The sequence below is a fragment of the Acipenser ruthenus genome, chromosome 2, assembly GCF_902713425.1.
Source record: "Acipenser ruthenus chromosome 2, fAciRut3.2 maternal haplotype, whole genome shotgun sequence".
NCBI classification, from domain to species: domain Eukaryota; kingdom Metazoa; phylum Chordata; class Actinopteri; order Acipenseriformes; family Acipenseridae; genus Acipenser; species Acipenser ruthenus.
Window position 1 is genome coordinate 16,000,937 of NC_081190.1, and position 18,407 is coordinate 16,019,343.

The 18,407-nt window shown below is 38.3% G+C and overlaps 1 protein-coding gene across 2 annotated transcripts in view; it reads left to right on the forward strand.

Moving 5' to 3' along the window:
- LOC117403783 (A disintegrin and metalloproteinase with thrombospondin motifs 6) overlaps positions 1-18,407 on the forward strand; it is an 82,230-nt gene that overhangs the window by 36,508 nt on the left and 27,315 nt on the right. For both annotated transcript variants that reach the window (XM_059006613.1, XM_059006618.1), the window contains 3 exons: positions 5,031-5,172; positions 10,173-10,280; positions 16,327-16,472. In XM_059006613.1, the coding sequence (XP_058862596.1) occupies positions 5,031-5,172; positions 10,173-10,280; positions 16,327-16,472 (396 nt within the window). The remainder of the gene's footprint in view (positions 1-5,030; positions 5,173-10,172; positions 10,281-16,326; positions 16,473-18,407) is intronic.

The following is an 18,407-nucleotide window of genomic DNA, read 5'->3' on the forward strand; positions in this document are numbered from 1 at the left end:
GGCAAGACTGAGCACAGCAACAAGACACAAGGTAGTTATACTGCATCAGCAAGGTCTCTCCCAGGCAGAAATTTCAAGGCTGACAGGGGTTTCCAGATGTGCTGTCCAAGCTCTTTTGAAGAAGCACAAAGAAACGGGCAACGTTGAGGACCGTAGACGCAGTGGTCGGCCAAGGAAACTTACTGCAGCAGATGAAAGACACATCATGCTTACTTCCCTTCGCAATCGGAAGATGTCTAGCAGTGCCATCAGCTCAGAATTGGCAGAAAACAGTGGGACCCTGGTACACCCATCTACTGTCCGGAGAAGTCTGGTCAGAAGTGGCCATCATGGAAGACTTGCGGCCAAAAAGCCATACCTCCGACGTGGAAACAAGGCCAAGCGACTCAACTATGCATGAAAACACAGGAACTGGGGTACAGAAAAATGGCAGCAGGTGCTCTGGACTGATGAAAGAAGAACAAGGAGTCCTGGAAGTGATGGTATGGCCCCCACAGAGCCCTGATCTCAACATCATCGAGTCTGTCTGGGATTACATGAAGAGAGAGAAGCAACTAAGGCTGCCTAAATCCACAGAAGAACTGTGGTTAGTTCTCCAAGATGTTTGGGCCAACCTACCTGCCGAGTTCCTTCAAAAACTGTGTGCAAGTGTACCTAGAAGAATTGATGCTGTTTTGAAGGCAAAGGGTGGTCACACCAAATATTGATTTGATGTAGATTTTTCTTCTGTTCACTCACTTTGCATTTTGTTAATTGATAAATATAAACTATTAACATGTCTATTTTTGAAATCATTCTTACTTTACAGCATTTTTTCATACCTGCCTAAAACTTTTGCACAGTACTGTATATATATATATATATATATTTATGTTTTTGCTGAAATTATGTGGATCTAGTGCTTTTCAATGCACCTTTATACCCTATGGGCTGACCTGCAATTTTTACATATCACAACTGATCACAGCTGCAGGGGCTTGGAAATGACTCATTTGGTCTACTTTAACATGTCTCTCTTGGATTGAGCTGGTGGTGACTGTATTGTGCACATATCTCTTGATTGCTTTACATCATGTTCCAGGCGGTTTCTGGGATAGAGGAGCAAGTGGCTCTTACTCAGCAAGCAGAGAGAGCCAGTACTCATTAGGGGCTGTAAGTTTTAAGTTTACACAAAAAGAAAGCAGAAGGTGTGTACCTGGTTAGAAAAAAGTGCACAAATTATTAAGGGGCAGAATTCAATGAAATGGTTCTGTGCTATATAATAAAGAAGCAAGCGCACTGCATCTGTTAAAAGTGGACTTTAGCAGTGTGAGATTGCTGTAAACCAAAGCTAGGTGGCTAGCAATGCAAGGCATCGTTGACGTTGAAAGTGACGCCTTGTTGAAATGTTTGTCTGCTGGGCTAAAGTTTCTTTTCTTTAGTGGAGACTGGTGGGCTGTATCCAGTTTGTGTTATTTATTTTTAAAAGGAATCCAGGCAATACAGTGTTGAGAGCACTCTCAGCCGCAGAGATTGCTTTAGCAAATGCAGGATGGTAGCAGACCTTGTTTATTCTTGAGCATTGCTTGTTTTTTTGAAGAACCTCTGCAGTCCTACAGGGAATCGGTGGTTGTTATGGTTGTTAAAGGGGCGAAACAAAGAATGGGTTGAGTATGAAACACATGCTGTCACAAAGCCATACAGCTAGTCCAGATTGTGCTTCTGTATTTTATGTTTTTCTCAACTGCCAAACTGACCTCAGCAAGCCATGACTTTTTCGCCATTGTCTTATTTCTCTATTTGTATATTTTATTATTGCGGAAGTAGTGTATCTTTGAAGTACTATCTTTTAATTAATATACCACTAACCAGTACTTGTCGATTAATAAGCAGAGAAGCATGAGTACTCATTCATGTATGTGAGAAGGTTACGGCAATCTGCATTTAATTTAGCTTGTTTTAATGTCCAGGAAATTTTGCCTTCCCCTAGCCCCAATACACAAGTGTTTTTTTTTGTGCTGGAATGGGAAGCCAGGAGATGCCTGAGACTAGGATAGCAACAGGGATATTCGTTTCTGTTGTGGGGATATTAAGAGCCAGGAAAAGGGATTAGACGAGCAAACATCAGCAACGAAAACAAACAGAGCAAAAGTCAAATACTGTAATTGCATTTCACTTCTCCTTGGGGCATTACACTCATTTCACCCATCCCTTTCAGTTTTTTTCCCCCCTGAATTTGCCTAGTAATTCAACCGGTTAGACTTCTAATAGCGGTGTTCTTAGGTTTCCTGATGATTATCTGTCAATGAAAAAAAAAACAGAACATTGATTGTAAAGGTAAATAAATCTGATACTGTCTAAAGCAGCAATAGAAGCCATGTCTACAGTGTTGTAATGGAACAACATGCGATTTTCTGTCCATTATGCCTGGTTTTGAGGTGGTCAAGGAGATAGGCTGTGTGTGTTTTCAGCTGATGCTGCTAGTTTAAGATTTGTTATTGCTGGTCCTTAAACTGGTTGTGATTGTTCAAGGCCTCTGTAACACAGTTCACTGTAAACTCGACTGTAAAGGCAAATAGTTGTCTACAGTAAAATGTACAGCTTAATTATTCTAGTTACAATAAAGATGAGCTTTGCTTTTATAAACCAGTTGATTGACAAGTGGCTTAATGTGTGTTTTTTGTATTAAAGTATTAAAGTATTTGCCAAAATTCCTTATCCTGTGTACAGATAGCATAGAACACCAAATCTAATTCCAATAAAAAAAAACATACCTGGTACTTTTTGTAAAATGGATCATCCTATTAACGTCTTTAAAGTTTGATAAATGTGACACTAGTTTCGCAGTAGAAAATATTACAGAAATTGCTACAAACTTTAAAAACACTTAAATAGTCTGTCATTAGCCAGTATATCGCCACAGATGACACACTGAGGACGAGGTTCGTCTGCAGTGCCACCCAAGGTAAATCCAATTTCCAACCATCTTTGATATTTTTGAACTTTTTGTCTTTTTTAAAATTCACACTTAGAGTTTATTTTAAATGTTGTTATTATTACTATAAATGCTGTAATATTAGAACACGCGCCTCACCGGTTGAATGGCTGTTATGTATAATGGGCTTCATTAGTAGTTGATTCACCAGCAGGAGCTATGGGACTAAGCATCTAACACAGGTCCTTCCTGGTGAATTTTCTCCAACCCTCCATCAAGTAGGCAGCTGAACCTGGATCATTTTATCCTGCCAAGTATCCAACCTTGACAAATTCAGAAGACAGTTCGAACCACTGCAACGTTTTGCTGGTAAAATGTAAACATGTGTGCTATATTGAAAACCATCTGTACTTGTAAGGGGTCATATATTTCAAATATATTCTTCAAATGAACATTTTGTGGAAAAGATATGAAAACAATTAGCTCTGGCTGTGTTCAAAGAATCAAGAGCAGAAGAGTACCACAACAGATTTAAAACATTCACTCAGGAAAAAAAGGAAAAAAAAAAAAACTTGCCTGCCGGGTTAAATGTGAGTTAAGAAAAGCATCCGTATGACAACACGAGGGATGAAAAAAGAACAATTTTAAAGTCTAGTGTAAGCATTCTCAACAAAAGAGACTCTGTCTGGCCCTTGGCTTTCTTTGTGTTGTTTTTCTCTGCTGCATTAAAATGTTAAGCTGAATATAAAAATAGTTGAAACGGCAGTGATCAGTGTAGCAGTGAGCATTACATATTTCTTTATGACAAAATAGACTAAACACACCCCATGCACGCGAGAGAGGACCTTTGCCCCATTACACATGTCTCCTTTTTAGAGAACTCTTTACTGCTGCACTGAAAGGCCCTGCAGGCAGTTTTCCGTTACCATAGTAGTATCTGTTTCATTGTGGAGGGCAGCTATTGCACAGGTCTACTGCATTCCTTCTGTCCACATTCCAGGGCACTACTGTGCATTATTGGATGGGTTTTTTTATTAACATTTTCATCTTCCAACTAGATGTATTTGGATTGAAAACAAAAAAAGAGTTTTGTGGAAGAGAACTGAGAACCTTTGCCTAATGATTTCGTATTGAGTTTTCGTTTTGTTAAGTTCTAAAGGAATTTATCATTTGTTTTAATATTTTTTCGTGCTCATGAAAGGTGATGGGTAATGGCACAATGGTGCTTGCTACAGTCAGAACCGGTGATGGCAGGTGCCATGCAAGCTTTCTCTCAAAGCACTGCGTGTCACTCACCTGAACATCCCATCCATTCAGGCCCTTGTCTTTCTCAAACAGCCACCTGGGGCTTGGTTTACTTGTGACCTGTGCTAGGTGTGAACTGGCATGGGAAGCTTGTGAATTAACCTGCTGTTCCAACCAGCTCCCTATCTTAGTGTTTCTTACATTATTATCATTATTATTATTATTATTATTATTATTATTATTATTATTATTATTATTTATTTCTTAGCTGACACCCTAATCCAGAGCAACTTACAATTGTTACAAGATATCACGTTATTTTTACATACAATTACCCATTTATAGAGTTGGGTTTTTACTGGAGCAATCTAGGTAAAGTACCTTGCTCAAGGGTACAGCAGCAGTGTCCCCACCGGGGATTGAACCTACGACCCTCCGGTCAAGAGTCCAGAGCCCTAACCACTGCTCCACACTGCTGCCCGCAGCACCGTGTTTCCCTTCTGTAATGAAATACAGTCTGCTGTATTTACATACTAAACAACAACAACAACAACAACAACAACAACAACAACAACAACAACAATAACAATAACAATAATAATAATAATAATAATAATAATAATAATAATAATACATTATTGGGATTTTAAGAATTAGAGCTAAAAACAATCAGAGAACAGGACTTTCTTCTTGAGACCATGTTTTAAGCTTACAGTATGTCACCCAATAGATTGCAGGCATCCTGCTTTCTCTGTGATGCTCACGTCTTTTTACACCTCTAGACAAATCAGTTGTGTTGAGGATTCAGTAAGTCTACTGTGTGCTCCTCTCGAAAAGAAATTATCCTATTGTGTGTTTGTTTTTTTGACAGCTCAGGTCGTGGGACATGCCTGGACAATGAACCCCCAAAAAGAGATTTCCTGTACCCCACCGTGGCTCCAGGTCAGGTGTACGATGCTGATGAGCAGTGTCGCTTTCAGTACGGTACAACATCCCGCCAATGTAAATATGGGGTAAGAAGTCTAAATCCTAACGCTTTGTGACTTGCTTTGTAATCCAGTTGCAGTTTTATTTGGCATTCCTGTACACAAACTACAGCTCCCATAAACATTTAGCACATACGAAAGTATTTAGGGTATTGTAATTAGAAGTAACTAAATAAACTACTGAATTAGAGAGTAAAGAGAAATATATTTCCTTAGAGAAGCATGCCACCCCATCTCTTTCAACTTCATCAAGTAACTGCTAAACAATTGTGTTGTTTGTAATTGAAACCCACCACGATGTAATCAGAACTTCGTCTGCAATTGAAACAGAGCATAGAGGTCCAGGTGTATATCACATTTTAATAGGCTGTGCTGTGTGTGTGTATGCGTGTGCATGTGCTTCTCTGTTCATGAGCTCGTTTAGAAAGCATACTGTGTTTTTGTTGTTTTTTTTCCCTTAATTGCATCCAAAGAATTATTACCTTTGAACGAATTAGGGGGCCTGGACTGAGGCCTCATATTATTATTGGAGATTATTAACTCCACCGCAGACACCCTAGAGACCAACAGCGAGGTTAGGGTTGTTAAACTTTTGGTAAATTGGCTTTCTTACAGTGGTATCCAACGTTGTTGGATAAGTAAACATATTATTATAATACATAATTGCTTTATTAGCGCCTTAAGGCACATCATATTAAAGCACTAGCAGATTTTAAACATTCTTTCATTTTGCAAACCTGAAAGGGGAAAAAAAAGTCTCTTACCAAAAGAAAACCAAAGATTACTTAAATACTCTCTAATGGTTTATTGATGCATAGGGGGAATTGAACAATCCAGTTGCTTGACAGTGTATCTATTTAGTGAAGAAAGAAAACCAGGTAAGAGAAGGGAATAAGTAGCTTTGGCTTCACAAATGGTGACCAGTTTTCATAAACTGAAATTTCAAGATGCCGAGGAACATGCACAGGTATAAGCCTGCCAACTTTCGACGTTTCTTTTTTGTTGGAATTGACGACTAAAGATAGCAAGAAAAAAAAAAACTGAGGGGTGAAAACAAGCCGAGAAAGCATTTTTAATGTGCTGTATGGAACGCAACTGTAGCACTTAACATGAATTCATGAATTTATTGTTTTAAAAAAATTGGTACAGCTGGCTTTTGACCTTTTCCTTAGCTTAAAAGTCACATAACAAAAAAATAAATAAAAAAACATTTGTGCAATGTGTAACATGAGCAGATGTCAGTCTGTTTACCTGCCTCGACGTACTGTAACTCAAGCAACGCTAGTACCTGCGTCTTCAGATTTCCGGCTATGGCTATACCTCCTGACTTTATTAACAGAGGTTTGGTGTTCCTAAAGGACCTGGGCTGTTCGATGAGTATCCTGTACTTTTCGAATGCAGTTTCAAGAGCGAACCCGTGGAATGACTTTACCTGTGGAACTCATCATAGCGCAGCTGTCGTGTGCAGAGTAAACGATTTAAATCAAAACTAGGCAAGCCTACAAATGAAGCCCTGCCTGCACATAACAAATACTATCTGTGTGTTCCTATTCACCAATTTGTCAGCTAGTGCCAAGAGATTTTTTTTAAAACTGACTAAGATCCTTGCCACAATTACATCATTTAATCACAAGGTGGCACTGCACGCAGTGCAAAAATACCACTTAAAAAAACTTCAGTTACAAAATGTTGCCACCAGGTCTCTCAGTGTGCAATTAAAATACCACATTATTATTCAAATAAAAGCAAAATTCAAAGGGCAGGTGATTTCAGCCACAATATTAGGATTTCCTGCTTATCTGTAGCACACAGAAATAAAAATCATAAAAACAAACTGATAGGAAACTCAAACCGTAACTGGAAAAGCACTGTCTTTACTAACTGCCAAAACCAGAGGCCCAGCATGGAAGGCATGCTTTTTTTTCTTTTTTTTAATGTAAATCCATCACTTCACTATCTGTGAGTGATTCTGTCTGAAATGTTGGTCTCTTAAAAGGTTTGCAGGCTGCTTATTGGAAACAGCTGTTGTGGGCGGTTTAACTTGCATGACAATCTAGGTTTTTTATTATTTTTGTTTAACCAAACTGGCACTGGATACCTGAAGTGGCAGGACATTAAATGCTGCCCCAGAGGTCAAAACTTGTGTACTGCATAAAAACTTTCATAGTGCACCTTTTTCATGCTCTGCATGCCCTATAAACCCTTTGAAGTTCCTGCCACAGGAGTGCCCAGTGGATTGTTATACATGCAACTCTGAAAGGCTATGCTTTATGTAGTACCTTTTCTTTTGCATATTGTTCTAATTAGGGCTAAGATAAAGAAAGAAAAAAAAATACGTTAACTTTGTTGTAGCTGGCTACTTGTTTTGTTTTTAATTAAGGTTGAGGTTCACAGGAATTATGGGTTAAGGTTCACATGAAGCTCAAGGCTTTTTTTTGTTGCTTGAAAGTGACATTTTAAAGGGATTTATTGTACCAGAATATGCCTTTCCTGCATAAAATGTTTAGCTATGAATCAAACCTGGACGTTGGTACCCTGGGCAAACCCATCTACCAGCGGGCCTGTGGTAGGGTGTGGCTGTGGATGTGTGTGTGTGTTTGTGTGTGTGTTTGTGTGTGTGTGTGTGTGTGTGTGTGTGTGTATTAGAGACTCCTTCCTTCAGATGAAATGCAAACCAGACGTCCTGGGTACCGTTGTATCCCAGATATAAAATCAGCTGTTCGAGTAAATTGGAAATCAAATAACACTGAGGTCAGAAGTACAAACAAAGCAGAATCTGGTACTGCTAATGTAGTCTATCAAGAGTAAAACAAGGGGGTTAAGAAGCATCAGCATGTGTTGAAGCACAGCAGGAATATCCAGTAACATTTGTGGATAAAGGGCAACAACGTTTTGACATCACTAGGTAGCAATGAAAATGGAACCTTTGACCACGCCTCAGATCTACTTGAAACTGCAAAGTCTGTCAATGTGAATTTGCAGTCTAATATCACCCCTGGGCTAGATATTGCAAACCCAGCCATGTCCACCATTTCCTTCCAGTAAAATAGAATTCATGAATTGATTGTGTAATATGGAAACGTCAAATGTGATGCATTGAAACACTGAAGTATTACTTGGCGCTATATGCTAGAGGCTGGTCATCTGGCAATGTCGATTTTGTTTGTACAAATTGTGCAGGAAAGTCGCAGATGCACTCACCCAAAGGCAAAAGGGGTGCCCTTTTATGGACAGTCGGATGAAGAACAATATACAGAGTAAATAGAGCTTAGAGGTCCCAGCCTCTGCTGACAGCACAAGGAAGTATCATTAAACTGTGACATTTATTTTATTTTATTTTATTTTGTTAACCAGGAAACCGGGGGTTAATGATCAAGTACCTGTCTGTCACTTGTTTAATTTAAAAACAACAAAGTGTCTTAGCCTGTTTCCCCTTTGCAAACCCCCCCAGGGCTTTCTATTGCTCTTAATTCCCCTTTTAAAATTAGCCCTTAAAACAACCAGTTCATATATTACATTTTTTTAAAATAATAACTCACTTTTTCTCTTGTAATATTTATATAAAGTGGCAGTCACTCTCAACGGTTCACACATCTTTACTTACGTTGAGAGATCTGGCATCAATTTTTTTTTTTTTACAGTCAATGCTGCTGAGTGAATATTTTTTTGGAATCATATCATTCACACTGTTTCAAATGACCAAAATCGCCAAATTCCGCTGTGCAGATGCAGAGCTTGATCTAAGCAAAGTAATTCTCTGAATTCAGCTGTTTCATTTCAGTTTAAACGTACCTTCATTTCCATACATTGTACTTGTTTTATGAACAGAATACTCCATGCATGTTACTCCATGGAGTGCTGTGGTTCTTTCACTTCTCAGCTGTCGACAATATTGTTATTCAGCAATCCTCGGCCATGGAATAGCTACAGTACTTACTGAACGTTCAGAGTGTATCCTTTATATATGGCATACATTTAGAAACACCACCATTTAGAAACCAAGTATCTTTATTTCATGGGCCTATAATCTCTACTCAATTATGGGACTCAGTACAGACCCATGAAGACTATTGCTAATTATACAACTACCTTTCATTGTAAAGAACCCGTTTAATACTGTTAAACTTTGGGATGACTCATTTCAAAGACTTCAATATTTCTCAGATTGGGCTCCCGATGGGAACCCCATGGTTTGCGAGCCAATAAATGTTTACAAAAATCTGTTTTAATGATGGGAAGCATTAGGGAGTAATTCATACCATGCCTATGTCTGCTGTCTGTAATATCAGGTCACATCACTGAAATCTTCAGGGCTTTAACAGCGCAGTTATATCACTTTTTATGGAGTATAACTGCTTCTTTTGACCTGTAAACTAACACATGTTTCTTTTCAAGACCCCTCTATATTTTCACTTTGGATAAAGGGACTACTGGCATTGCATAGTGAATATATAAAAAAAAAAGTTACAGTGGGGCAGCATTTTCTATGTAGCGATACATCATCATTTGTAGGATGTTAGTTTAAGCTTGTGTATTTCAGGAATGGCTAAAAAACCTGGACGAATTGCAGACGGTTCTTCTAATTTCCCCTTGTTATTTCTAAGCCTCAACATGTCTATTAAGCAACAACATTTTATGCAGTCAGCTGTTTTTTGCTTATCCTATAATGCACAAGGGGGATTTTAATAAATCAGATGCATGCTACTTGCAATGTTCCAAACCGTGACTGCCAGTTGTATGTTATTTTATTAGATGATAAGAGACTAAAGCCACACTCCTGGCCCTTTTTGTCAAGCCAATTGAGGGATAACATTGACCTTTAGTTTCTGGATTTGGAAACTTACTTTCCAGATGCTTTACAGCTCACATTCTTGTTTTTTTTTTTTTTTTAAATGTCATTTTGTTTTACATCTGTATAAAAAAATGTGTATGATATCAAACGGAGATCAATAACTCGTTTTGAATTCCTGTGAATTATATTTTGAAATACATTTTTCTGATCAACTTGCTTCTGCCTTCTTTCCTAGGAAGTGTGTAGAGAGCTCTGGTGCCTTAGCAAAAGTAACCGCTGTGTCACCAACAGCATCCCGGCTGCCGAGGGAACCTTGTGTCAAACTGGAATCATAGAGAAAGGGGTAAGGATTTATAGTAGACAAAACATCCCCTGACGTTTTGTGTATCAAGCCTTTAACTGGACTGACTCGTCACTGCACTTGCTGGTTTAATATATTAAAAAGTAGCTTATTTATATATAGGATGTGATGCTATTGAGACATAATTATGTATTTGACACCTTGCTACACTTTTATTGACAAACACCCCCCCTTGATTGTAAACTGTCCAGCACAGTGCAATTCAACAGTGAAGGTTTGGTGGGGTTATTTTAGTGGTTCCTAGGCTGCGGTCGCTGGGCCTTCTCTTGGGCCTTCTCTTGTTATGCCCCACGCCTATGGAACTCACTGCAACTCATTTTAAGGGAGGCCCCTTCTCTTGATGTTTTTAAATCTCGCCTGAAGACCTACTTTTATACTAAAGCTTTTTAAAAAATTTTTTTTTTTAATTGTATTGGTGTTGATTTTATTTTTGTTTTGCTGGGTTTGTTGTATTGTTACTGTTGTACAACGCCTTGAGATCGCTTGAAAGGCGATTTAGAAATTCAATATATTATTATTATTATTATTATTATTATTATTATTATTATTATTATTATTATCTTAACATTGATGCTTAAAGTTATTACTGCAGGTATAATTAAAGAAAATAATAACTCTATCAATTCAGTGTACCAACAATCCCTTTCACGAAGGTCTGCCAAAGTAATGACAAAGAAGCCATACTTCTGATACAGTACTGGTGTTGTAGCGTACCAAATTGACATAATAAAATGTGTCTGTCTAGCTCTCTAAATGAGACATTTTGCATCTTTGTTGACAGTACAAAATAGCACAATTTTTACTGTCATTTTCCAAATGGACCATAAAAACATAGTAGAAGAAAAAAAAAAACAATCATTTTATCCATGGCTACAATGCTCAACAAAACCCTATCTCATTATGTTCAGAGTAGGGGTTCAACATAACCTAATAATGGTATAAAAAAGAGATGCAGTGTGGTTATTTGGAACAGCAATAAATAGTCTTGAATGGAAGAGGATGTAGAAGAAAGACCCTATTCCCTTTAAAGCTATGGCCACAGACATTTGGTTCTGTGATTTGTGGCGAGACAACCAGAAAGGGAGGGCAATCTGAAGAGATTTTCAGCACATTCTGACATGTGCTAGTAACAGAGTAGTTATTGACACATGCTCTTACCTTGGATAATGGCCATTGAGTACAGGACAACTAGTGGCTACTCCACTGTCTGTCCCGCTCCGCAGTTAGGGTCAAAATATTTACAATATAACCAATGACTAATTCACAATCAGGAGTGTATCCTTCAAAGGATCATGCAAGAACATGCAAGAACAAAAAACAATTTTTTGGAATTTCAGGTCCTGTGCTGCTGTAGTGGGAAAATTACTACAAAGGATTCTGTACAGAACACAAGCCGGGCCGGTACTGTATACAGAGCTGTAATAATTTAGCATAACTTCATTGTGTTTGATATGGGAATGAGACAGCTAGCAAAGCAGCCATTCCCAGGATTCATTCATGCAGACTGGATTTGTGAAAACAGTGAGATTGGGTCATCAGTTCACTGCCAGGTTAGGGAGACAGTTTCAACAAAGATTACAGTGCATTGTAAATGACAATTAGATGTCTAAATGCAGAGTATTAAAGCTTTTAACCAGCTGCCACACTGTATTAATGACTGGCTGATGGCTACATTCAGGGGACGAGTTCGTGGTCAGTGTTCCGGCCGGCACTCAGACCCCAGTTTGATGCCAATAGAAAAAGAGTTTTACTGTCTACAGCAAACTCATGTGCCAGGCTGCATTGCAAACTGTATCAAAGCAATAAGAGTATTGGGGAGTCATCTCCTTTACTAATTCACTGTGCTTTCTTGGTGAATATTTGGTCATTGTTTTGTCATGTTTTTTATGGTGATTTTTTTAAAAGTTTGCTATAAAATGTACAAATACATATGTTTCTTGTGAATGTATTTGTGGACATTTTTAAAAGCGCTGACATTATTTTAAGATTATTTATTTTTCTAAAGAAACATAAACCCCTTGGTTGTACAGCAATGCTGCACTGCGTCATGTTAAATCACAGCATACAGCCCCTGAGTATTTGGTATCACACCTGTGGTTTATTTATACAAAATAATTGCTAATAACCTTGCATGTGAGCCCTAGGAAACTGCCTGGGAGTGCTGAGTGAGTAAACACCAACTAGCAAGCTGGAGCTCCAAAAACGATCACTTGTTTATATAATACTCCACTACAAATCACCAGCAAAAACAATGTCACTCCCTCATCTGTCACCAAAATTCCTTGGCAGAAGCACAGTGGCTGATCGGCTAATCCTTTTCCACATGCTGTCTCGGGACAATGAGCTTTTGAACTATTTCACTGCCCCCTCCTCCTCCTGCCGTCACAGCTGGCCTTGAAATAGGTGATGAAATGCAGCCAAGATAACAGACAGAGAAGACAGGTACCGCATGCCTGGGCTTTGTCTGCCCACAGATAAGAAGTTCTTGGAGTGACTATTTTGGGTGGATAGGCGTCCTTGTCCTTCAACATAGTCTCCTCCCATCAGTAATCCTATTTATAGAGTAGCTCGTAACACACACTTTGTCAGGCCGCAATGATGGAGGACTGTGTGATTGCATTGCCGATTCCTGTAGCTTCACCCCTCCGTTGCCAATACAGTACTTAACCTACTGACACACTTGTTTTACTGTAACAGCAAACGGCTGTTTGCAACCTTCTAATCCCTGTTTTCAGGTTGCCACAAAGAAATCCCTTTGAAATATGAAAAGAGAAAAAAAACAAACAAAAAGAAAAACACATTTTAAAGGGTCAGCATTAAATCTGAGATTAATTAGACATAAACAGTTATTTTAAAACCGGAATGGTAGGGTTATGAGTTTGAGTTATTGCTCTTGCTGTCTCATATATATATATATATATATATATTATACAAAGCGTGTGAGAATGCATTTTCTTAGATAAACCATGTTATGTGTGCTTATGACGCATCATAGCAAGAAATAATATCTGCTGGGCCTGTCATAGCAAAGAATAACATCTGGTGAGTTCATCATTATAGAGGTACGATTTGCTCTTTAGCTGGATCTAATTTTACTGTATTTCATTTTAAGAAGTACTGTAGTTTTTTTTTAACACTACCTGTTCATTGGTATGTCTCTCCTAGCCAGAATGACTGAACAGCTCGGTGTAGTGTTTACTGAACAGCTAAAAAGTGATGCTAGATACTCTATATCCTTTACTACTGATGAAGAACTGGCTCCTGATCAGTGGACACTAGCTGTAGGACTTTGAAGACATGTACTGCCTTTGTAGTATTGTATGTGTACTCTTGTTTAGAGAATGTGACCCTCATGCCAGCCTGTGGAGCTTTTGTATATGACACCCTTGTTCCCAGAATGCCATTTTACAGAACAGCCTTTTGAAGATACTTCAGATAGTCAAAATACAGGACATTTCAGCAGTGTCAGATGTGCAGGCAGTCTAACAATTCACGGGCTTCATGGCTGTGATCTGTTTATAGGAAGATTCCATTTTGATTTACGTCAGGTATAGACAGGCTACAGGAGTATATGCTTTCTAAAGCTGCCTGCAGGTCTGAGGCACCAGATCCACAGGATTTCAGTCCGTTCAGGTCAAGTTCAAACCAGTAATTGTTGGCAACAGCTGCACTAAATAAATCAACTTTATTTGACCGTTTCAGCATTTTTTCTCAGTGTGAAACAATGGCCATTGCATGTAAAGGGGTTCTTAGTCCTTTAAGAGTAAATAACGTGCAAATCGAAGTTGGCTGGATTTGACTCTTGTGATGTTTGAAAGTATTGTACGCTTCAAGTGCTGTGAAATGTAGAGATTTGGGTTTCTGAGTAGCTCAGTGGTTAGAGTTCAGGTTTTCCTTGTGGGAGAAAGTAGGTTCAACTGAAGACCCATATTGATCAGTCAGTGGTGTTGGTGTAGGTGTCAATACTGTAAACATGAGGTGATAGAAAATGTTTATATTGATTAAAATCCATATAAGAAATTTCCAAATTTGTTAGGGGTATGACAGTATTATCCTTGATTGTCACCCTCACACATTCACTTACAGATTATCTCAAATTAGAAAATTAAATAAATATTGTATATGCAGTGTGAATTCACAGTCTGGCAGTCTACTTGTATTTCCCCTCATCCGTGACTCTTATCTCTCTTACTGTCTCCTCTCTTCCTTTCATTTTTCATTGTTATGCTCCATTCTTCTATTAAATGTTTTGTCTTTTGAATATTACATGACTGTTTAATGATGGTTATCTTACATTGATTTTCATTATATACGATGTAAAAAGAGTGAACAGAGAGCCGTAAAAAGAAAAAAGTGTCTGTAGGCAAGGGAAAGGATTTGAGATTCTGTACTTCATGTTTCAGGCGATAGTGAAATTGGATATGATTCTGTTGTACAGGTAGCATTGTTTCTGAGGTCCACAATAGCACACTGCTGTGAAAAACAGCCAACAAAAGACACATCAATTAGGAGGATTCGTGAAGATTGTTTAATTGCCTGTTTCCAGATCTGGGTATGAAAGACTATTTGAGTTTCAATTACACTTTATTACACCATGGACAAATGTAAGCCTCTTGATCATGAGAATTAGTTTTCCAATGAGGACTGAAATACCAAGATCAAGGGGGGGTGTCTTCAACTAGCCCTCTGGATTCCTGCAACTGGAACGTGTTCCCTTATCAAAATGTATAGAAACATTGTAAGATCATTGTCATTTCTACAGCTATGTATGTATAGTATTGCATCTGTTCAAAACTTCTGGTGAAAAATTCACCATCTGGACAACCTAAATGGGTTAATTATGTGGTGAAGCGAGGTGAAAACACTCATCTTCCTTAGGCATGCATTACAAAACACAGGTTTCATTACACATGAAAAAACCTTGGGAGAAAATCTTATGGCACCGTTTACTTTGACCTGTGACCTAAGATGGCAGACTTATTATGGGCTTGTGATATTTTGGTTTCTGGATGATAAAGACCTACCTCTTTGAAATATTGGCTTCAGACTCGGAAAACAACTGTATGTTATGATTCACTAGGTCAATTCGATACTGGCTATTGTTCAAGTAAAATAAACCCTTTTGTGCCAATAATTTTACAATGCTGCTGCCGCTAGTGTCAAAGCCTCCTATTAATTTGAGGTAGTGACTTCATATTTACATGATTATATAAACACTGCGTGCTAAATATGTGGGTGACCCCTGACCTAACATAGCTGTCATACTGAGGTCATGTGACATAAGTTTATGGGTTTTGGAGAACTGTCTTAATATTTGGTACACACTATTCTATACATTTCACAGTTAAGTTCCATTACCAGTGTTTAAACCTCTTTTAACCAGGTCATGTCAATGCAGACCACACACTTTGAGATACTGGCTTTACTGTTGATAGATACAGTTTTTTTCTTTGATTCTTTGAGTCAGTTTCCATTAGTAGTGTTATCCATTTAAAATGAACCACATTGTTTAAATCACTGACAATAACATGTGTACATTTCTTCAGAGATGGTGTGTTTTTGTTTTTGATCACAAACCCACCATTTCCAGTTAAAATGTAAATGTTCTTGTGCGACTAAAAATGTATAGTTCTCCCACCAGCTCTTACCCCCATCAATGTAAGTCCTTACTATTTTAATAGTGGCAAATCCTTTTTTGTATCCTAGCCACTTCCCCCATTTTACCCCAAATAAACAGCAAGCCTTAGCGTCACTGCTATAATAATCCTTGATCGTGAGGGATATAAGTAAATACTCTTTCAAGATACAAAAGTATGGTTTCCTATGTTGAGGGTTTTATTACATTCAGAACAAAAATCTTTGACAAAAGTTTTTTTTTTTTTTTTTTAAGCCACTTACACTGCGTTTTTTTAAGCCACTTACACTGGAACGGTGAAAGGAAGATCCTCTGTAATTGCTGGTGGACTGGTTACTCTATCAGCTGAAGAGCTAATTGTGTATTTGTTCCTTTCCTCCCCCTCTCGCCCAGTGGTGCTATCAGGGAGACTGTGTTCCTTTTGGCACTTGGCCTCAGAGTTTGGACGGTGGCTGGGGACCGTGGTCAATCTGGGGCGAGTGCAGCCGGACTTGCGGGGGAGGCGTCTCCTCCTCTGTCAGACACTGTGACAGCCCAGCGTAAGTAGCTAAAGTAAGCCAGAGCAACAAATGACACATTTGGGAACAATATTGTTTTCATGTTTTCAGGGAAATATATTTGTACTGTGTCAGTTGGTACTTTCCAAGAACCTTTTTTGTTAGAAAAAAGCGACTCTTTATAAACCAATATAAATACAGAATGGGATTTTGTTGCACCATTTATACAAGAAGACATGGTCAAGTGTTTAGAACCTGGTTTAAAATGGGTTGCCCAAATACACTTTTCTATAATCTAAAGTACTGGAGATTCTCTGCTTAACTTCAGGACCCTTTTGCTCGAGCCACTTAAACAAAGTGTAAGTTTAGATTTCACAGTCAAGATATTATCAGAAATATCTCTCTTCACACTCCTGCTGTCAGACAGTAGAGGAAACAGGGTAATGTGTAACACCTGTGTAAAATAATAGCTTTAAAAACATGAAGGTACAAATCAGTGCAGTGGAAATTCCTCCCACAATGTAAACATAAAAAAGGGACCATGACCGATATCATCGGTCATGATATTGGGTATCTCATACAAACATGAGAATTTTGGTGCTACACATCTCAGTATTTTTACAGCATATGAACCACACACAGCAGTCACTGGCCACAGAGGTACAATTAAGAACTTATTTCAGTCCTGGCACCTGAATAAGCACCATGGTTTTAGTTTCTCAATTCCAGTGGTGATGCTGAGTGTGAGAGCGTGGCTGTTTGATTTTTTGGGTAGTTGCAGAAGCAGTTCTAAAACATTAACATACTTGCTGTATAAGTTCTCACTGACATCACTGACAATTGATTGAAATTGGTTCGGAATCATAGCTCTTGTCCTTGTCACCTCTCTCAAACTGTCATTATTGATTAGGATGCAGTGCTGCACTAAAGTGGATAATTCATTTGCTATTTATTTATTATTCCACGCAGTTCTCCTGAATATGAGGTGTATACAGTGCTGCGGCTGATAACTAGGCAACAGGCACACCAGCATCACATTTAGAAATACCCACATTACGTATCATTACTGCAACAACAGGCAACAAAGCCTGACTAATTTATTATATCTTGATGGTAAATGCTTAACACAAATCTTATTTTTGAATCTCCCTTTAATTTCCCAGATTCTCCACTTCTTCATCTAATTTAACCCAGTGTTTGCATTTATACTGTGTTTCCATGTCTAAGCATGTAAACCGCTCCAAAAGCTTTGTTTGGTCTCCATAGTTAATACTTCAGTAGATTTCTTATCATTATTGCTGACAATGCAACATAGAATGTGGAAATATGCTCTCTAAGTTAAATTCATACACTGGTACAGTGGTTTACATTGCGAGGTAGAAATGCTACTATGATGCTACGATGAATAAAGGTGATTCTTAGTTTAAGAAAGGGTGTAGATTAAAATGTGGGAGAGATGAATCAGACTATTATGTTGGACACTGATAAAACGCAAAGACATGTTTTAGAAAAAATAAATATTTAATTTAACTGAATATGTGTTGTTGTCTTGTTCCCTGCCTCTAAGGAAACAAGATTTAAATCTCTATTTTTCCTTGTTTTTTTAATCTATGACTGTAAAAGAAAGAAAAGACAAAAAAAGCACTGAAATTATATTTGCATTTTGCCAGATATCATTAATTATCTAATCAAATGCAGCAGCCTTCTTGGCTGAATGAATTTGACTGGGGAAAACTTTGGAAAAGCAGTTGACCTGAAAGCTAAGCTGGCAAGGCTGCTGGACGGTCACTGGGGGAGCTTGGGCTGGACCACAAGCTGCATTGCTAACAAGGGGCGCATTCCTCTGATTCAAACAACAGGCAGCCATCAACTAATTGGGAGATGTTTTCCAGATAAGCAACAGGAATTCTACCCATGGAGTTTTCAGGTCATATTATGCTTCTCACAAAAGCAAAATAATAAATGGCTGAGAATGGT